This window comes from Gossypium arboreum, chromosome 7, assembly GCF_025698485.1.
Source record: "Gossypium arboreum isolate Shixiya-1 chromosome 7, ASM2569848v2, whole genome shotgun sequence".
Lineage (NCBI taxonomy): Eukaryota > Viridiplantae > Streptophyta > Magnoliopsida > Malvales > Malvaceae > Gossypium > Gossypium arboreum.
The window spans coordinates 96355555-96373638 of NC_069076.1; the positions used below are offsets into that span (position 1 = coordinate 96355555).

At 33.1% G+C, this 18084-nt stretch overlaps 1 protein-coding gene and 1 long non-coding RNA gene across 2 annotated transcripts; both read left to right on the forward strand.

The window, feature by feature from the left end:
- Nucleotides 1-1022: 1022 nt before the first annotated feature.
- On the forward strand, nucleotides 1023-2488 carry LOC128295180 (uncharacterized). The gene is made up of 3 exons (XR_008285515.1): nucleotides 1023-1103; nucleotides 1575-1661; nucleotides 2282-2488. It is a non-coding gene; the product is annotated as an uncharacterized LOC128295180 (long non-coding RNA).
- A 10019-nt stretch (nucleotides 2489-12507) lies between these two features.
- LOC108467246 (DNA damage-repair/toleration protein DRT100-like) lies at nucleotides 12508-17098 on the forward strand. The gene is made up of 11 exons (XM_017767839.2): nucleotides 12508-12764; nucleotides 13223-13370; nucleotides 13927-13998; nucleotides 14927-14998; nucleotides 15649-15720; nucleotides 15832-15975; nucleotides 16070-16150; nucleotides 16266-16337; nucleotides 16422-16493; nucleotides 16638-16709; nucleotides 16798-17098. The coding sequence occupies exons 1-11, from the start codon at nucleotides 12668-12670 to the stop codon at nucleotides 16886-16888; spliced, it is 993 nt and encodes a 330-aa protein (XP_017623328.1). The 5' UTR covers nucleotides 12508-12667; the 3' UTR covers nucleotides 16889-17098.
- The last annotated feature ends 986 nt before the right edge of the window (nucleotides 17099-18084 follow it).

Here is an 18084-nt window from a genome sequence, read left to right on the forward strand (position 1 = left end):
AAGCTTTGTATGGACGTAAATGCCGTACACCTTTATATTGGACAGAGCTTAAAGAAAGCCAGATTTATGGGGTTGATCTAGTTAAAGAAACAGAAGAAGAAGTGAAAGTTATCAGAAATTGTTTAAAAGTAGCTTCAGACAGGCAGAAGTCGTATGCAGATTTAAAAAGAAAAGAGATCGAATATCAAGTTGGTGACAAAGTTTTTTTGAAAGTATCCTCGTGGAAGAAAGTTCTCAGATTTGGCAAGAAAGGAAAACTAAGTCCACGTTTTATTGGACCGTTTGAAGTAATTGAGAGAGTCGGACCATTAGTATATCGGTTAGCTTTGCCGATTGAGTTAGAGAAGATTCATAATGTATTTCATGTGTCTATGCTACGTCGCTATCGCTCAGATCCGTCACATGTGATTTCTCGAGAGGTTGAGATTCACGGACATGACTTACGGTGAAGAACCAAGAAAGATTCTAGCTCGAGAGGTAAAGCAATTAAGGAACAAAAGTATTGCACTTGTGAAAGTACTATGGAATAGACATAGGGTAGATGAGGCTACATGAGAACCGAAGAGGCTATGCGAAAACAGTACCCAAATCTCTTCACAGGCAAGATTTTTGGGACGAAAATCTCTAAAAGGGGGAAGAAATGTAACATCCCGAAATAGGGCCTAAACGGAATAGTGGTTACGAAACCACAAATATGAGGTAGAAAAATTTATTTTATTATTATTTTGAGGTTCATGGTATGATTGCATGATTGTGTGAAAATTTCGTGATGAAATTCTATGCATAAAGTGCTTAAGTTGAGGTTAGGGACTAAATCGAATAATTTGCAAAACTTGCATTCTAGAAGTTTTTAGTATGAAATTACTTTGGAATATTAATTAGGAGGGTTTAAATAACAATTTGACCAATTTTAAGTTCATGAACAAAAATTAGGACATGGAAGGAATTTTTGAAAGTTTAGTAAGGAGGGTTAATTTGGTCATTTGGATATTAAATGAATTAAAAAGGGAAAAATAACACAAAAATGGTCATCTTCTCAATTAGTTTCTGCCGATTTTTTCTCTCCTCCATAGCTGGGGTTTCTTCAACTTTCAAGCTTCATAGTAAGTGATTCCAAGCCCCGTTTTTAATGATCTTTACGTTTTTGGAGTCCCGGTAACTTGATTAAGCTTATTCTAGCAATAATTCAACCTAGGGTTCATATTTGGAAAAATACCCATGGCTGAAATTTGTGTATTTTGGTGTTTTATGATAGAATATGAGGTTTTAAATTATGGTAAACAACTTATGCTACTCGGTTTTAAGTGAAAACGAGTAAAAGGGCTTAAATTGGAAAAAAAATACCAATAGTCATAAGTATATGTTAGAGTGTGATTTTGATATTACCATAAAAGGGAAAAATGATCAGCATGTCATAAAACATAAGAAAATAGGATGAAGTTTAATTTGCGAGCCTTGGGGAAAAAGTGCAAATATGTAAAAGTTTAGGGGTAAAAATATAATTTTGCAAAAGTTTGGGTCAAGGACTGTTTTAATAAATGTGAATATTAAATAAGTTAAATTTTCTATTATAGATCAAGAAGAACGAAATTCAGGAGTAGATCGGGGAAAAGAAAAAGTAAAGGACTAAATTGTAAAGTTTAGTCACATTTTGTATCAAGGTAAGTTACAGTAAATAAATGCAATATTCTTTTATTTTACATTATTACTGTCAACTTCCAGCATTTATATATTTATGTTATGAAAATATTTAAAGTCGAATTTAAGGTGAAGTGACGGAGAAAAGTGTTAGAAAGCCCCGGTTGAACCCTAGGAATGTTAGGATATTAGGGTTGACAGACGTAATGTAAATGAGCCATGTAAGTCCATATTAGAAATATGGCTTTGGAGACAGATTGAGCCATGTAAGTCCATATTATATATGGCATTGGAGACAGAATAATTCATGTAAGTCCATGTCAAAGACATGACATTGGCGAGGATATTGATAGAGCAGAAGCGACCTAGTATCCTTAGTATTCCGAGTGGTTCAACGAATCGGATACGAGTTAAATTAGTGAATTAACATCAAAGGAAAAGTAGATTATACTTATGAAAAAGGAAAGTTCAGGTAAGAAAGAAGGTAAGGGAATAAAGGAGAAGATAGAAATTAGGAAGTAAAGAAATTTATGATGTTAGATGATATTATGCATAATTATCCATTATGTTGAATGTTGTGATTTATTTGCTTGTAAGCTTACTAAGCCTAGTGCTTAATCTCTTTATTTTCTTCTTCTTATAGTACTTATCTAGTCACTCGGGGATCGAAGGAAATGTTGGAGGCCGATCACACTATCAAAGAAATAACTCGGTATAATTAGACGTTTTGTTTTGGGTATGGCATGTATAGAAACTTAGCTACTTTTGGTATAATATGAACAATGAATGATGTGTAAATACTTGCTAATGATTAGCTAATAAAATAGCCGATGATATACATGTTTATTAATATGTATGATTGAATGGTGATTATCACATGAAAATTATGAAAAAATGTGAAAGTAACCTAAAAACAGATTCAAGTAACAGAAATGACGTAACTTTTAAAAATCACTAAAAATTGTAGAAACATAGTTTGAAGATGAATAATATATGAAATTAAAGCTTTCTTATGGAATAAGCAAAAAAGGTAAAGGTATTATATTTTATGAGATATCTGAGTTTTAGTTAAATAAGGTCAGAGCGATTTCTGGATCCCCTGTTTCAAATTTGGAAATTCACCATAAATTTTAAAAAACTAATTAGAAGGTGTAATTTATATGGTTAGAATCCTTGTTGAATCTAGTTTTAAGAGAAACAAACGGCTTAGTCATATGAATTTTGTACAGGAAGAAACATGGTTTGTAGTAAGAAGAGGTCAGTGCAGTCGAGTTTTGAAACAGGGGAAACTTTAACTAATAAACTGTAATAATTGGCCAAGTCAAAAATTCTAGAAAAAAAATTAGTAGATATATATATGAGTCTAGTTTCAGGAAAAATTTACGGATCTTAATTTTGAGTTTTGAAACTTGAGAAATGAATTTTTAAGCAACCATGACGCAGAAAAATAGTTTATTCCGAAAATTAAAATAAGTGGTTTAGAGTTGTTTAAAAGGTAAGATAAGTCTAGTAACACCTCAAGCTTGACTCCGGTGACGGTTTCGGGCATGGGGGTGTTACAGCCTCGATGCGGCCACTAATTCTCTTAATAATCCTTAGAGAATACCCGATAGGAGACCTTCTCCACCTTCCAAAAATGATTGTGGAACCAAGCCAAAAGAAGCTGTGCGCAACCAATAAATCTTCCCTCGCCCGCTCTCCGGCATGTATTCAAGGATCGGAAAGTTTCTGCTAGGATTGCTGGGACGGGTGTGGTACCTTTAGAATAAATCTGAGACGGCTTTATCTATGTGTCCAAGTGCTTTAGAAAAGACGATCAAACCGTAGAGACTTAAGGTAAAAACATCAACCCTTTTCTTCGAATCCGGGTGCGCAAGAATAAAATTCCTCAAATTCTTTCAAGGAATACATTTACTATCCCCTTTTTGCTTGATGCGGGCCGCAACCCATTGCTCGCTCATCCCCGTAATATTCATCAATTTCTTCAAAAAGGGAGGAACATTAACAGGTCTTGAATAGGCCCTATCGGCCTGAATCTTCGGGCAATTAAGTAACGCCATGTATTCCTCTACCGTAGGTACTAAATCAACTCCTCCGAAAGTGAAGCAACTATAAGCGAGGTTCCAAAATTGTGCGAGGGCCCGGAACAAGTACTTGTCCACCTTTACATCGAGCAAATAGGGTAGGTCGCCGTAGTTACAGTAAAAGAGTTGTTTGACTTCGCCATTCCAACTATTCCATATATCCCTTAACTCTTGCAGGTCGTTCTGAGTCACACTGATGCGAGTGAAATCCCACAACTCCGATTCATATCCCTCGGTCAAACTATCTCCTTTCTCCTGTTGCATTCTCTCAGACCACACTCGGACGGCCGCATTATCCTCCATTCTATCAAGAAATCCTTTTTCCATACTAAACTCTTCTAATTAGTAACCGAACATAAATCAACACCCTTTTATGATAAAATGTCATGCGAAAATGATCAAAATAAGTTAGTATTATATACAAAGAATAGAATTCAAAGCAAATAGTGAGTAAATAAGCACCTAATCAGGTAACCACTAGGGTTTGGTGTGGTTCTACCTAGGGTAGGCTCCTAGGGCTCATTACATGTAGTTTGGTTCTAAAGTAAAGGTACCTGAACCAACAGATTCCTCACTCCTCACCCATTATAGGTTCATACAGACCGAGTTTGATTCAGGGGAATACATTTCCCTACGGCTATACGGAGGTGAAAACCTCACGAAGACGCAGGTACGGATGTATCCCGAAAGCGATCCACTATCCTATACGGAGGTGAAGACCTCACGAAGGAGTAGTTTTTCACTTCCACTTAAGAGAGTGAAATTGACCAATAATGCGATGCGATATGCAAAGATACCTCAAAGAATTAAACCACTTAAAGCAAGCATATTATGATGAGAGTCGCGAAAATAACAAACAACATGCAATGCAGTAAATTTAAAATCGATTTTCGATTTTTGACAAAAGACAAAAAATAATCAATTTAAGGCTCGACTCTCGAGGTCCCCAGCAGAGTCGCCAAGCTGTCGAAACCATTCTTTTGAAAATGGGGATCGACTTTGTTTGAAAGTGAAAATTAAAACGGGAGTCGCCACCAATCTTTTATCAGGTGTGATCGGATCACCTTTGTTTTAATAAATCAATTTTAGTTTACTAAAACAGGGCCTTTGGTCTACGAAACTTGAGAGAATGAGTTCGGGAGTCGGTTACGTGCGAGGAAGGATTAGCACCCTCGACACGCCCAAAAAATTGGTACCGAATTGATTAGTTAGTGTCTTAATGTCGAAAATTAAAAATCGGGAAGGGACTTGAAATACGATATTTTCTATTAATACTGATTTTAAAATTCTTGAATTAGCTTAAATCGATTTGTTTAAAGATTTCCTTATCTCGAGATATCGGAGTATCACATCCCGTAAGTTAGGACACAATACCATGAATTCCCGAGCACAAGGTCGTTTTTTGATTTAAATTGGAAATCCGTGCATTTAAAAACTCAAAAGGATATTTAGCTATTTAGAACAAACAAGAGAACCGAAACCCCATAAGTTAGGGCACAATTCTTCGATGTTCCAAAATGCGAAACATTGCCTTATTTATTGAAATTAGTAAAAACATGAATAAAAATCTTTAAAGTAATGAACAATGAATGATATAAAATAGGCGGAGACAAAAATAAACGAGTTGGAAATACATTGAAACAAATAATAAATATGACAACAATATTAAAACAATAACAATGCATGCGATATATTAAACGTAATAATAGTATCCAATGTGAAATAAAAACAACAAATATATACATAATAAAGATATTAAGAGCATGTATGTAAAATATATATATATATATATATATATAAATAGTAATATTATTAGAAATATACTATATATAGTGTTTGAAGTATATACATAAAATAGTGAAAATATAACTAGTAATGTTAAGATATATATAATATATACATATGTATAAAATAGATATAAAAAAATATGTACATAACATATATGAATATATATAATAATATTAAAATAAAATAATAAGTGATAATAGTGAAAATAATAGGTATAATAATAAATATGATAATGTATGAAAATAATACTATATATAAAAGTATATATATACTCATATAATAAAATATATGTACTAGTATTAACAATAAATATAATGGGATAAAAATAGATATAATAATAATACATACAAAATATGGTATTAAAAAGCATATTACATATATGTATATAACATAATATTTATATATGTACATAAGATGATATAAAAATATATACATGGAACAACATAAGAATTATATGTAACTAATAACATTAAAATATATATATAATATATAAAATACATATAATATATATATTAGAAATGATAATAATATAAAACTATTCATACGCTATATAAATACATACACATATATATATAAATAATAATGATGTTAGAAATATACAATGATATTAGAAATATATATAAAATAGTGTAAAAGATGTATAACTAATAATGTTAAAATATATACACAATAATATATATAACATACAATATTGAAAACATATATACATAATATATACGAAAAATATATAGATATACATAATATAATATTAAAATATTTACATAATACATAATTATTAGGGATAAAAGCATAATAATAATGCTACATAAGTATATACATAAATATATTAAAAATATATATATATATATATATAAAAATATATATATATACACTAATATATAGTAATCATGATAATAATAATATTAAAATATAAAAAGTAAATATAATAAAGATATTAAAATAAAGTAATAAATTAACAACATATATAAATATATATACATATATGTATGTAAAATATACATTACTACATAGTAATATTAATAATAGTAATAGATTGATATTAGTAACAATAATAATAATAGGAAACAAAGAAGATAAATAAGAGCAAAAATGATAAAATTAACTAATTTAATGACAAAATAGCTAAACCATAAAAAAAAGATTAAATCGAAATTAAAACAGAAAGTTTGGGGCGAATTCGCAATAAAAACAAAAAGAAAGGACTTGATTGGACGCGCACAAAACAAATAAGGGCTAAAAACACAATTATTCCTCCCCTCAAAACAGAACACAACAAAAGGGACTGAATCACAAAGTGTTACATACTTTGTGGCCAAATTAAAAAAACTGAAAAAGTACTTGATTGTAGAAGCATGAAAAAGCGGACTAAAAGTGCAATTAGCCCCTCCAATGAAAAACACGCGGATCCTTGGAGCGGGCCGGGGCAATAAACGGGTTAGGCCAAAACGATGTCGTTTTGGGGTTTAAAGGCCAACCCCAAAACAACGTCGTTTTGGGTAGCTATAAAAGGGCTAAAATTTGCAAAAAAAAATCATTTGGTGAGGAGAGAAAGAAAAAAAAAAAGAGAGAAAAGGAAGAGAGAAGGGAGGGGGAAGGAGATTTCCGGCCATGGGCCTGTCACCGACCGATCGCCGGACCACCGTCATGGCAGCCGGCAGGCCCACCACCGTGCAGTGGTAAAAAAAGTAATTTTTCCTCTTTTTATGTTTTAAAATATTATTTTATTTCTATTTATGTATTTAGATAGGAAAGAAAAAAAGATTCGAAAATGAACAAAAAATAAAAATAAAAAAATAGTAGATTCACCTTAGGGTTTGATCTGATTCGATGATATTGCACTGTTTTGGTATTTTGGAATTATTCTTGTATTTTAACCTACTAGTATTGATGAAAAAAAAATCCTCTTTGTATTGATAGCCAAAAATTCTTTTCTCTTTTTTTTACATGATTTTTGAATGGCTTTTTATAGCCATCTTTTACATGATTTTCTATTATTTCTTTTTCTATTTCTTTTGTAGGTGATGGTGGCAGACAATGGATATCAAAAATGGAAGGAAAATGGGGCAAATGGGAAAGTGGCTAAGTGGCTAGGGTTTCTTCCTTTCTCTTTTTGCTGGAAAATGTTTAGTACTAGTGGGCTAGGTTTAGGGTTTGTGAGTTGGGTATGTAATGGACCATTGGGTTTGGGCTGTTTAACAATTGGGTTATTTGTAAATGGACTGGGCCAAAATTGGCCTATAACACTAACCTTATCCACTGACAATCCCTCCCCTTCCGACTGACTTACAAATGCCAAATAGGTCTCATATCTTTCCGAATCCACTTTTCGACTCTTAATGCTGACACCACATTGGACAAATAATCCCTTCGCTCACCTATCACCATAACCTCCTCATCCTTTGTGGTCCTTAACACCATTCGCTTTAGCAAGACAATCCAGGCTCGCTTTATGCTTAACAAGCCACCCATTCCTAAAATGAGATCAAACTCTCCGAACGGTAACTCCATCGATCTCTAGGAAAATCCTACCTTGAGTTTCTAAGGGTACATCCCTATACGTTTGTCTACCCTAACCGAAAGTGACCCAAAGGACTTAGTACAGATACCCCACTCACAATCTCCTCGAGCAGTCCAAGTTGTCCATAATCCGCTCGTGGCCTCCAACCAATATTCGCCACATTCGGGCTATACCGACACGCCCCTAAAGATCTCCACTCAGTTAGCCAAGTCGTTCGAAATAGATCCCGAACTCCATTGCCGTACTTGCCCGGTAACCCTTTCCGAACACGAAGCATTGCTGTGATAGGCATCATCCTCAGATCGCGGTCATGAGACTCTACCTCTATTGCGGTGGTACCGGTGCATCCACCGCAAGCATATGTCTCAAAGACGAAGATCTCGCCGAGCACTTCCTCGGCTCCGCCCACGGCCTCTTGTACTCATATCGTATTATCTTGATTACAATTTTATGCATCAATTAATATTGCGTGTTTATTACAAATGTTTTATGAATCAGACAGAGTTCGAGTTTGTTTTCGCAGAATCGAAGTCTAGCTACAGTTTCAATCTTTTATCAGATTTTCCTATAGTTTCAGTATCATACTATCTAGAGTATCCTAATAGGGTTTCAGTACAGATAGATAATTCAAGAAAATATTCAGAAAAGTTCAGAGTAATACTTACAAACTTGAGCCGGAGATTCAGAATGCCACCTTCTAAATATCTAAATTTTGAAAATCGAGTTTTTCGCATTCTTTATAAAATTTTCGTTTTCAAAAATCTTTGCTTTTGTAAACCCATTCCACAGCCGAGTTGTTGTAACCTGGCTCTGATACCACTAAATGTAGCACCCCAAACCCGGCCCAGATGTTATGACCGGATCCGGCATGCCACATCGAAGCGTTTAAAACATTTTATATTGTTGATCCAGAAAAACTTACTTAGTGTTTTAAAAGATAATTTCATTATAGGTTAAAGTGAATGGAAGCTGTGCACCAGGTAGGAAACTGGAAAAGAGGTGGTGAATCCATCGGACTCCTTAAGTACCAAGCTCCCTTCGGATCTAATCCTAGACATGCATACCGCCATTGCCACACCTTAACGTCATGGATATTTCTAGGAAACCGATTTGATTAAGTCATTTTTAGGAAAAGTGATTAATTTTAGAAAATACTTTCATTGCAGAAGCTTTGCTTGTTGTCGTGTTATTTTGAAATCAATTATTGTTTTTGAAAACGCGCCTAAAGCTATCCAATTTCAATAGTTAAAATAAGTAATACCTATCTTAGTAATACATATTAAAACCATCAAAATAATTAAGCGGCCTTATTACATTTAAAACCCAAAACTTCAAACGTAAATAAAAGGATGTCCAGTTCACGGAAGAAAATCAAATTTTGAGCGGGTGGCCACTCAAAATTCCCTCACGCTCCAAGCCTACTATGGTTGGGGATTACTGCGTGGATGAAAATAAAAGGGGTGAGTTTGGGGAAACTCGATGTGTAAATTAACCCAACCATAGCCTATATCAGCTCAAACTACAGAAATAGAATAAGTTGGCCTTAGCCCAGAACAGAATTCAGAATAAAGCCCATAGGCCCATAATAGAACAGAACAAATATTACATGTTTATGCAGAAACCCAACCCAGATTCATCCATAACACCCCCTACCAGCCTTACACCATGTGGGGAGACTACTCGACCCACCCAACCGTTACACACCACGAAAATCGCAGCGAGGCTGCCAGATATTGTGACGAAGTCACCAGATATAGATATTGTGGTAGAGCCACCAGAACAGATATATGTGGCAGAGCCACCAGATCAGATAATTGTGGCATAGCCGCCAGGACAGATATATGTGGCAGAGCCACCAGATCAGATAATTGTGGCATAGCCACCAGGACGCTTCCTCCATAGTATAACCCATGTCCCCATGCAACAGATATATAATCATGGCATACATCATACAGAATCAAATCGTCATGCTTTTCAGTCAAAATTAACCCTAGGGGTATAACGGTAATTTTGCACCTAGGGGTATAACAGTAATTTTTCATACATAGGGGTATTATAGTAATTTAGCTGCTTTTAGGGTTTTCATGCATATCCTAACTATTTACGTACTATCAGAACACTTACCACGCACATTTACCGAATTGGGCCCGTTGGCCCATGAACCCGATCTTTGGCCCATTAAGCCCAAATTATCAAAATGTACAAAATCGCAGCGTCTTCAGTTTTATTACTTTAGATTACCAAATATACAAACCCAACTATCTTACGAGCATTCGCAGACATCAGAAATTCCCAAAATACCGACTTTTCGGCATTTTGGCTTTTCGCTTTTGCCAATCTAGTCTATGAGAGGTGTCGATTACACACTGCTTGCATTTATATCTTGTTTAGATCCACACACGAACCGCCTACAATTGGATTACTAACACGTTAATCTAACTATTCAAATACAAACTACGTATTAACCCCTTACAATATTTGGCCAACCACACCTACAGATCATAGTAAGCTTATAAGAAAACAATAAGCAACTCATTAACAAATTTTTGTCAATGTTTACCACATAATCATAATTTCACTGCAAGCTGTCTTCCTGAGCAACAGTCTCTAAATTATTTATAACTGGAGCTACGAAACTCCAAATCAAGTGCCGTTAATTTTCCCTGAAAATAGACTCATATATCTTCTATCCATAAAATTTTCAGAATTTTTGGTATGGCCAATCAATACCAGATTTTTCTTAAAGTTTCCCATGTTTCACTGTTTTACTAATCTGACCACTCTTCATTACGAATCAAATTTCTCATTGTACAGAATTCAAAATATGTTCTCGTTTATTCCATTTGAAACTAGACTCATTAAGCTTTAATTACATAATTTATGCAGCTTCTAACTCATCTCCCACAATTTATGGTGATTTTTCAAAGTCACGTTACTTCTGCTGTCCCAAGCAGATTTATTACCAAATCACTCTTTCACACCTAACTTGCATGCTTGTTATTTAAACATGTATATCACCAATCAATCATCACATATCTATGATTTTACTTAAGTATAATCTCCATTTCATCATTTTAACGCACAACATGTTAGCTGATTTTTCCCCTTAGCATCTAAGGCACATGCATGCTCATTTGTTTGGCTCAACTTCACCTATCTTCCATTTTTCATTAAAAGAACATAAAAAAACAACAACCATTTCCTTCATTTTAATTCATGACTAAATGCTCATAACACAACTAAAAACCAAAATATGCTTCAAGAGTTAAGGTAGAATCAAGAAGAACTCATGAACATCAAGATAGAAGCAAACTACCATGAACTTACCTTCAATTTTCTTCCCCAAGTGACCGAACATTCAAGAGCTTTCTCCTCTCCTTTCTCTTCTCTAACTTTCGGCTATGATGAACAAAGATGGACAAAACTTTATTCTTTTCACCCCTTTTTCTTTTAATAAAATTTCATATTTCATCCATTTAATTCTTTAATACAAAAGACATGAAATGCCCATCATGGAACATTTACCTAAACCATTATCATGGAACATTTATCTAACCCATTATCATGGAATATTTACCTAATCCATTATCATGGAACATTTACCTAACCCATTATCAATTTGTACCATGAATTATGGATATCAAGTGCTCATATTGTCTACAACAACATGATGGCTGGCCACTTCATGTAAAATGGGAGGTTTGTCATGCAAATCCTCCTATTTTGCACTCCTATTTATTTGGCCACTTCAATTTAGCCTATAGCATTTTCAAACATTTTCACATAGGTTCTATTTCATAATTTCACCCCCTTTTTCTTATGGAACAAAAATTAACTAAAATTGCTGTGTTCTATCTTAAGCTTGGGCCTTCTAGAGGCCCACTAACATAATTAAACCTATGCCAACATTCACAGAATCCCCGTAAATTGGGGCGTTACAAAACCATACATGTAAATATTGTCAATAATGATATGTTAAAAGAAATAAATATCGTCAATAATAATATGTTAAGAAAAAGTTTATCAAAAATATTTTTAACCATATAACATTGTTAAAATATTTTTATTATTATATACTTTATTTAAAAATATTGACAAAAATAATAATTTCTAAGTAAATATAAGATTGAATTTTTTTAAATAAGGTCGGTAGAATTAAATTTTATATTTTTATGAAAATAAAATACAATTTCACTATTTTAATAGTTTTTATAATTTTAAAAGATTGAATCAAATTTTTATCATATTTGAGGACTAAAGTGTAATTTCATCATTATCAATTTAAAATTTTATAAATTATAAAAATAAAAAATAAAAGGAAAATTTTCCATCCTTCAATTTTCCTAACTTTTTGGAAAAATATCTAAAAAAATAACAAAAATAAAGATAGAAATGAAATTTAAAATATATTTTATTAACCGATATCTGTAAATTTGTTTTAACTGTCCAAAAACCATTTGTAACACTGTCGGCAAAGGTCAACACGGAAAGACTTAAGTTTAAAATTACCCTCTAAATCTTAGAATATATATAGAAAGTTGCCAACTGGCCATAGGCGGATCTCCAATTTAGCTTTTTCTTATAAATTACAAGGAAAAACGAGTTCAATTTCAGTTCATTTGGGTTTAGATCTTTGTCTATGCTCCCGAAAATGGTTTCCCTTTGGCCACTAACTTTGATTTGCTTTTTAGCTTTCTCAGTCTCCATTACTCACTCCAAAACTCTCAAGAGAGATGGTAAGTTTTCCTTCTTTTTTTTCTTTTTGTTTTGCTCTCTCTACTTAGATCTCCCTTTCTTTTTGCTCTGTTTGGTTTTTGAGAAAATATGGCTAGAAATGTTGATATAGAAGGAAAAAAAAGTTTACCATGAATGTCATTTTTTATATAAAGTAAAATCCCCAATGTTCTTTTGGGTCCAAACTAACTGTTTCTTTTGGTAATTGTGCTCTGCTTGGTTATTCACTTGTGTTTTCATCTTTTTTAGCCAACTTTTAACACACTACTCATTTAGCTTGAATTCTTCTGGAGCAGCTTAAATTGATCAATTAGAAATTTAAAGTTGGTTTTTGGGATATCTGATGTTTATTGTTACTGCAGATTTTGTGAAAATTGAAGCTATCTTCATTAAGAAAATTAAAATAGAGCATAAATATGTTTTGATGCAATGTGTTGATATTTGGTTAGTTTTATTGCAGTAAAAGCCTTAAATGAGATAAAAGCATCACTTGGATGGAGAGTTGTATATGCATGGATCGGGGACGATCCTTGTGGTGATGGTGATTTACCGCCTTGGTCTGGTGTAACATGTTCGACTCAAGGAGACTATAGAGTTGTTACTGAACTGTATGTATCATATCTGCTATGCATTCTATTTTTGCTTAATATGCTTATTAGTGAAAGGGACGTGTCTTTGCTTCACAAATGCCATCTAATGAACAATGCAAATGCCTTTTGCTATTGATTCTTGTTCTATATTTCATTCCAACTTGTATCTATATCTTATGTTACGGTTTGGGGGGAAGATGCCAAAATGATTACTGCTCTGCCATGATTGAATTCTAATGCCTTTGTTTATCTAATGAACAATGCAAATGTATTTCACCGTTGATTCAACATTCTATGTTTCATTCACATTTATGTTATATCTTACATTACGGATTGGGGGAAAGATGCCGAGGTGAATACTGTTCTGCCATGATTGAATTCAAACACTTTTTGGTTTCTCATTCTATGTGTTTTTTTTTCCCGATTTGTATCTTATCTCATTTTGGAGGCTACTTGAAAGATATTCAAGTGGCTACTTTTCTGCCTTGATTCACTATTGTATGTTATTCTGTTGGCTTGTATTGACCCTGAGTCCCTGACCTTGAATTGTTATTATTACTATTTTCTTTTACAGGGAAGTCTATGCAGTATCCATCGTTGGTCCTTTTCCTATTGCTGTAACTAATTTATTGGATTTAACAAGATTGTGAGTTCACTCTTTCTCATGTAGTAAGCTAAAATATTTGTTTCCCAGATGTGAAAAGAAACAAGTTCTTTTTTTTTTCTTGACTGTGCTCCGAAATGGTAATCAGATCCCTTGTTAACACGAACTTGGATCAAGTCCGATGCCCATAAATTCATTTTGGAGATTTTAGCATGGTTGTTGGAAGCGGGTTGGACCTACTGGTCAGAACAGAAACCGGCCAAATACCGGTCTGACAAAGGGTTTGAACTGGCTCTTAAGCGAACCACTCAGGACCGATTGAACCAAGATAAAGAACTGGTTGAATCAGTGCTTGAACCGGTTTTATAATTTTTTAAATAATTTTATTAAAATTATTATGAATTTCTAATAATTCAGTTAATTAAAACCGGACAGGCGGTCAAACCGGGAATAAGTGGTCTGATTAGTTCAACCACTAGTCCTATTTTTAAAACCATGGTTTTTAGGAGTTAGAATGTTGCATGTACTTGGGTGTTATTTCATGCTTTTGGTCCATAGAACATGCAGATGAGATTGGCATAAAAATTGAAGAAAAAAACCCTCAATAACTCAAAAGCTTGATGCAAGCATGGAGTCTTTTTTATAACGTCCCCATAATCTTCTCACCTGCCTCTATCACCTTGCTATGCCTGATGCATATTTGCATGTCTGTATAAGTTCATGTGCACAACTTGTACATCACTCATTCGAAATCAATGCTTTCAACATTTACATAAATTACGATCCCCTGAAATAATGAAATAATCTGTCCTATGGTATCTTAGTATTTGGTTCTCACTAACTAAAAAGTACATATATATACACACACACAAAATATCATAATCGTGTAGATGGGTTATCATGTAGATGTTTTAGCTTTCAGATTTCTAAGTGGAACTATTTTTCCTTCTTGACCTTTCTAATGTGACAGGGATCTCCATAACAACAAGCTGACTGGCCCAATTCCTCCACAAATTGGCCGGCTAAGACGACTTAGAATGTTGTAAGTTTTCTTCTTTGTTATACTGTTATGTGGACGACTTTAGAGTAACTCTCTCCAAATATCTGTATGAATTGACTCATTTCACATACTTATATTGCAATTTGCCATAAGTGAAGCAATTATGGTTTCCAGGTCTTTATTGTTAGTGAAGTAATTGCTCTGAAGTATACTATGCAAACCAGCTAGGTTATAGCATGCTACTATGTTACTCGGATTCTAGTGTAAGTGTCAGATACGGGTATGTGCCTGGCATGGATATGTTTAATTTTTCCTTTTTTTTCTTAGGTTTTCCATATTTTTTGGAGGGTCATATCTCTATACTTGTTTACGAAAATGGGTTGGACACAGTACATAAAAAATAAATAAATTAATAAAATAGAGTTGGAGCAACGTAGGCATGTTGTATAAAAATATCAGAACCATGTCCACAGTTTGCTACATTATAATCATCGGTTGATCCAAGCTTCATTATTGGATATTAATCCTGTTGTGATATCTAGACCCATATTTAAAAAACGCACCATTCATTTCCATAAATGGCAGATAAAATTATTGACAAAAACAATTTATTTTCTTCAAAATGTCATTATTTTTCATCCAAGAATATGTTTCTTTTAATTTCCAATGACCAACTTCTATGAATTGCACAGAAATTTGAGGTGGAATAAGCTCCAAGATGTCCTTCCTCCGGAGATTGGGGAGCTTAAAAAACTAGCCCATCTGTGAGTATTTTCTTCTTATATTTCCCAAAGTATCTCTCTCAGTGTTGAATGTGATTTTATGTGCTTGCATTTTGGAATGAGTTCGGGAATATCTAAGTGAACTTTCTTCAGGTCATTGAGCTTTAATAATTTTAAGGGCGAGATCCCGAAGGAGCTTGCAAATCTACCCGAGCTCCGTTATCTCTATCTTCAAGAAAACCGTTTCACTGGGCGAATTCCACCCGAATTGGGCACTTTACAAAACCTTCGGCACTTGTAAGCATACTGTATGCTATTTGCTTTACCTTTCTATGAAAACTTTTTTTTTTTTTTTCATTATTAAGCCAAACGATTGTGTTTGTTTCTCCAGGGATGTTGGTAATAACCATTTGGTTGGTACCATTCGGGAGCTTATTCGTATTGAAGGCTGCTTCCCAGTTCTACGAAATCTGTATGTTATATTTAGTTGGTTAATGTGCTATGGATCTCATCCATTATTTTTGTGCAATGATTTGTTTTTCCATGTGATCCGATTCAAAGTTGCTTAAGGCTTGCATTTGATGCAGATATCTGAATAACAATTATTTGACCGGAGGAGTTCCGGCTCAGCTCGCAAATGTGACAAATTTGGAGATATTGTAACAATAATATATTGATTTTGTATTTTATGAGACTCTTCGGCTTTTTTTTTTTTTTCTTTACTTTCTTTTTATTGGTTTCAGATACCTTTCATACAACAAGATGTCTGGAGTGATACCAACGGCAGTCGCCGATATTCCGAAGCTAACATATTTGTGAGATTTTCTAACACACTTGAGTCTAGTTTGACTTAGAAATACGGACTCTTTTTCATGTTTAACTTATGAAATACGGGTTTTGCATGAATGCATACATTCTTGCGATATTTAACATGTGGTCTCGATCGTCGACGATAACAGGTACTTGGATCATAACCAATTCTCAGGCAGAATTCCGAATGCACTCTATAAGCATCCTTTCTTGAAAGAACTGTGAGTGGTTTTCATCACTTAATTTACATACAAAAGTAGGCAGTTACAAGAAACAAATATCTAACCCCTTTCTTTATGCCAATTCCAGGTATATTGAAGGGAACGGGTTCCGGCCCGGAGTAGACCCCATTGGTGCTCACAAGGTCCTTGAACTTTCGGATACCGATTTCTTGGTTTAATGTTACCCTCCAGAAAATCAACTTGATTACCACAATTTTCATTTAACACTGTATTCTTTAGCATTATCTGCTGCTTTTACTTGTATCATTATTATATGTATACATATGGTGTTTTATGTAAACAGCTGAAAGCTGGAATTCAAGATAGAGAAATTATCAAAAAATATCACATTTTGTATTAATGAAATTTCAAGTTTTGAAGAAGAATAAGATTATATAACTCATGATTTCATCAAAAGCTTAAACTGCCTCACTTCGGTTATTTCCCTTGAATTTTTGGGTAATCAAAATAAAGGAAAGGAAGGTTAAAAGAAAATAAGCAAATATTATTTCTGAAATTAATAAAATAAATGTTTAAATAGTTTTTTAATTATAACCTTACTTAAATAACATGTAATAATTAAATTAAGTTATAAAATTAATGTTCTTCATAAAATGATAATTACAAGTTTTAATTAAAAAAAGTGTAAATTAATTTGATACAAACTGTTAAAAATAAAGAGTCTTAACAATTCAAATATGTAGAAAATAATTTTGATAGTTTATCAATTTGATACAAAGTTAAAATGTAAAAAGAGTTCTAATATACTTGAAAAAGTTGTAATAATTCAGAAGAATGTAACTTTTTTTTTTTGAAAAATACAACCATTCACAACAAAGTAATAAGAAAATATTTTCAATGCATTAAATAGAGAAAATTCAAAGTAAAAAAATAAGTAATCAAAAAATAAATAAAAGAATAAAAATGACATTTAATAAATAAAAAATTATTAATCTTCTTTTCCTCTCACCTCACCGGATTGGGTATTTAAAAATAAGGATAAATAAGTGAAAGTGAGGGATTCTCACGAAAAAAATGTGTTGTCCAAACAAGGGAAAGAAAAATAATTTCTGTTTAAGTTAACTTTCTTTTCTCTTACTGCAATCAAAACATGGTGTACAGAAGTATAAATGAAAATATGATCTTGAGAAAACCTTAATGAAATCTCCAACACAAGTTAGAATACTTTTCTTGATTTTAAATGTACATCTTTGAAAGGTTTATTATTAATAGAGTATATGTGTATGTTTCAAACAATTATAATATACAATCAAAGTATAATAATTTTTCTGGCCCTCTGATTCTATATGAAAAATTATTTTAACTATTTATTTAGTTTGTCGTCTCTTTTAGTCTTTGAACTTGAATTGCTTAT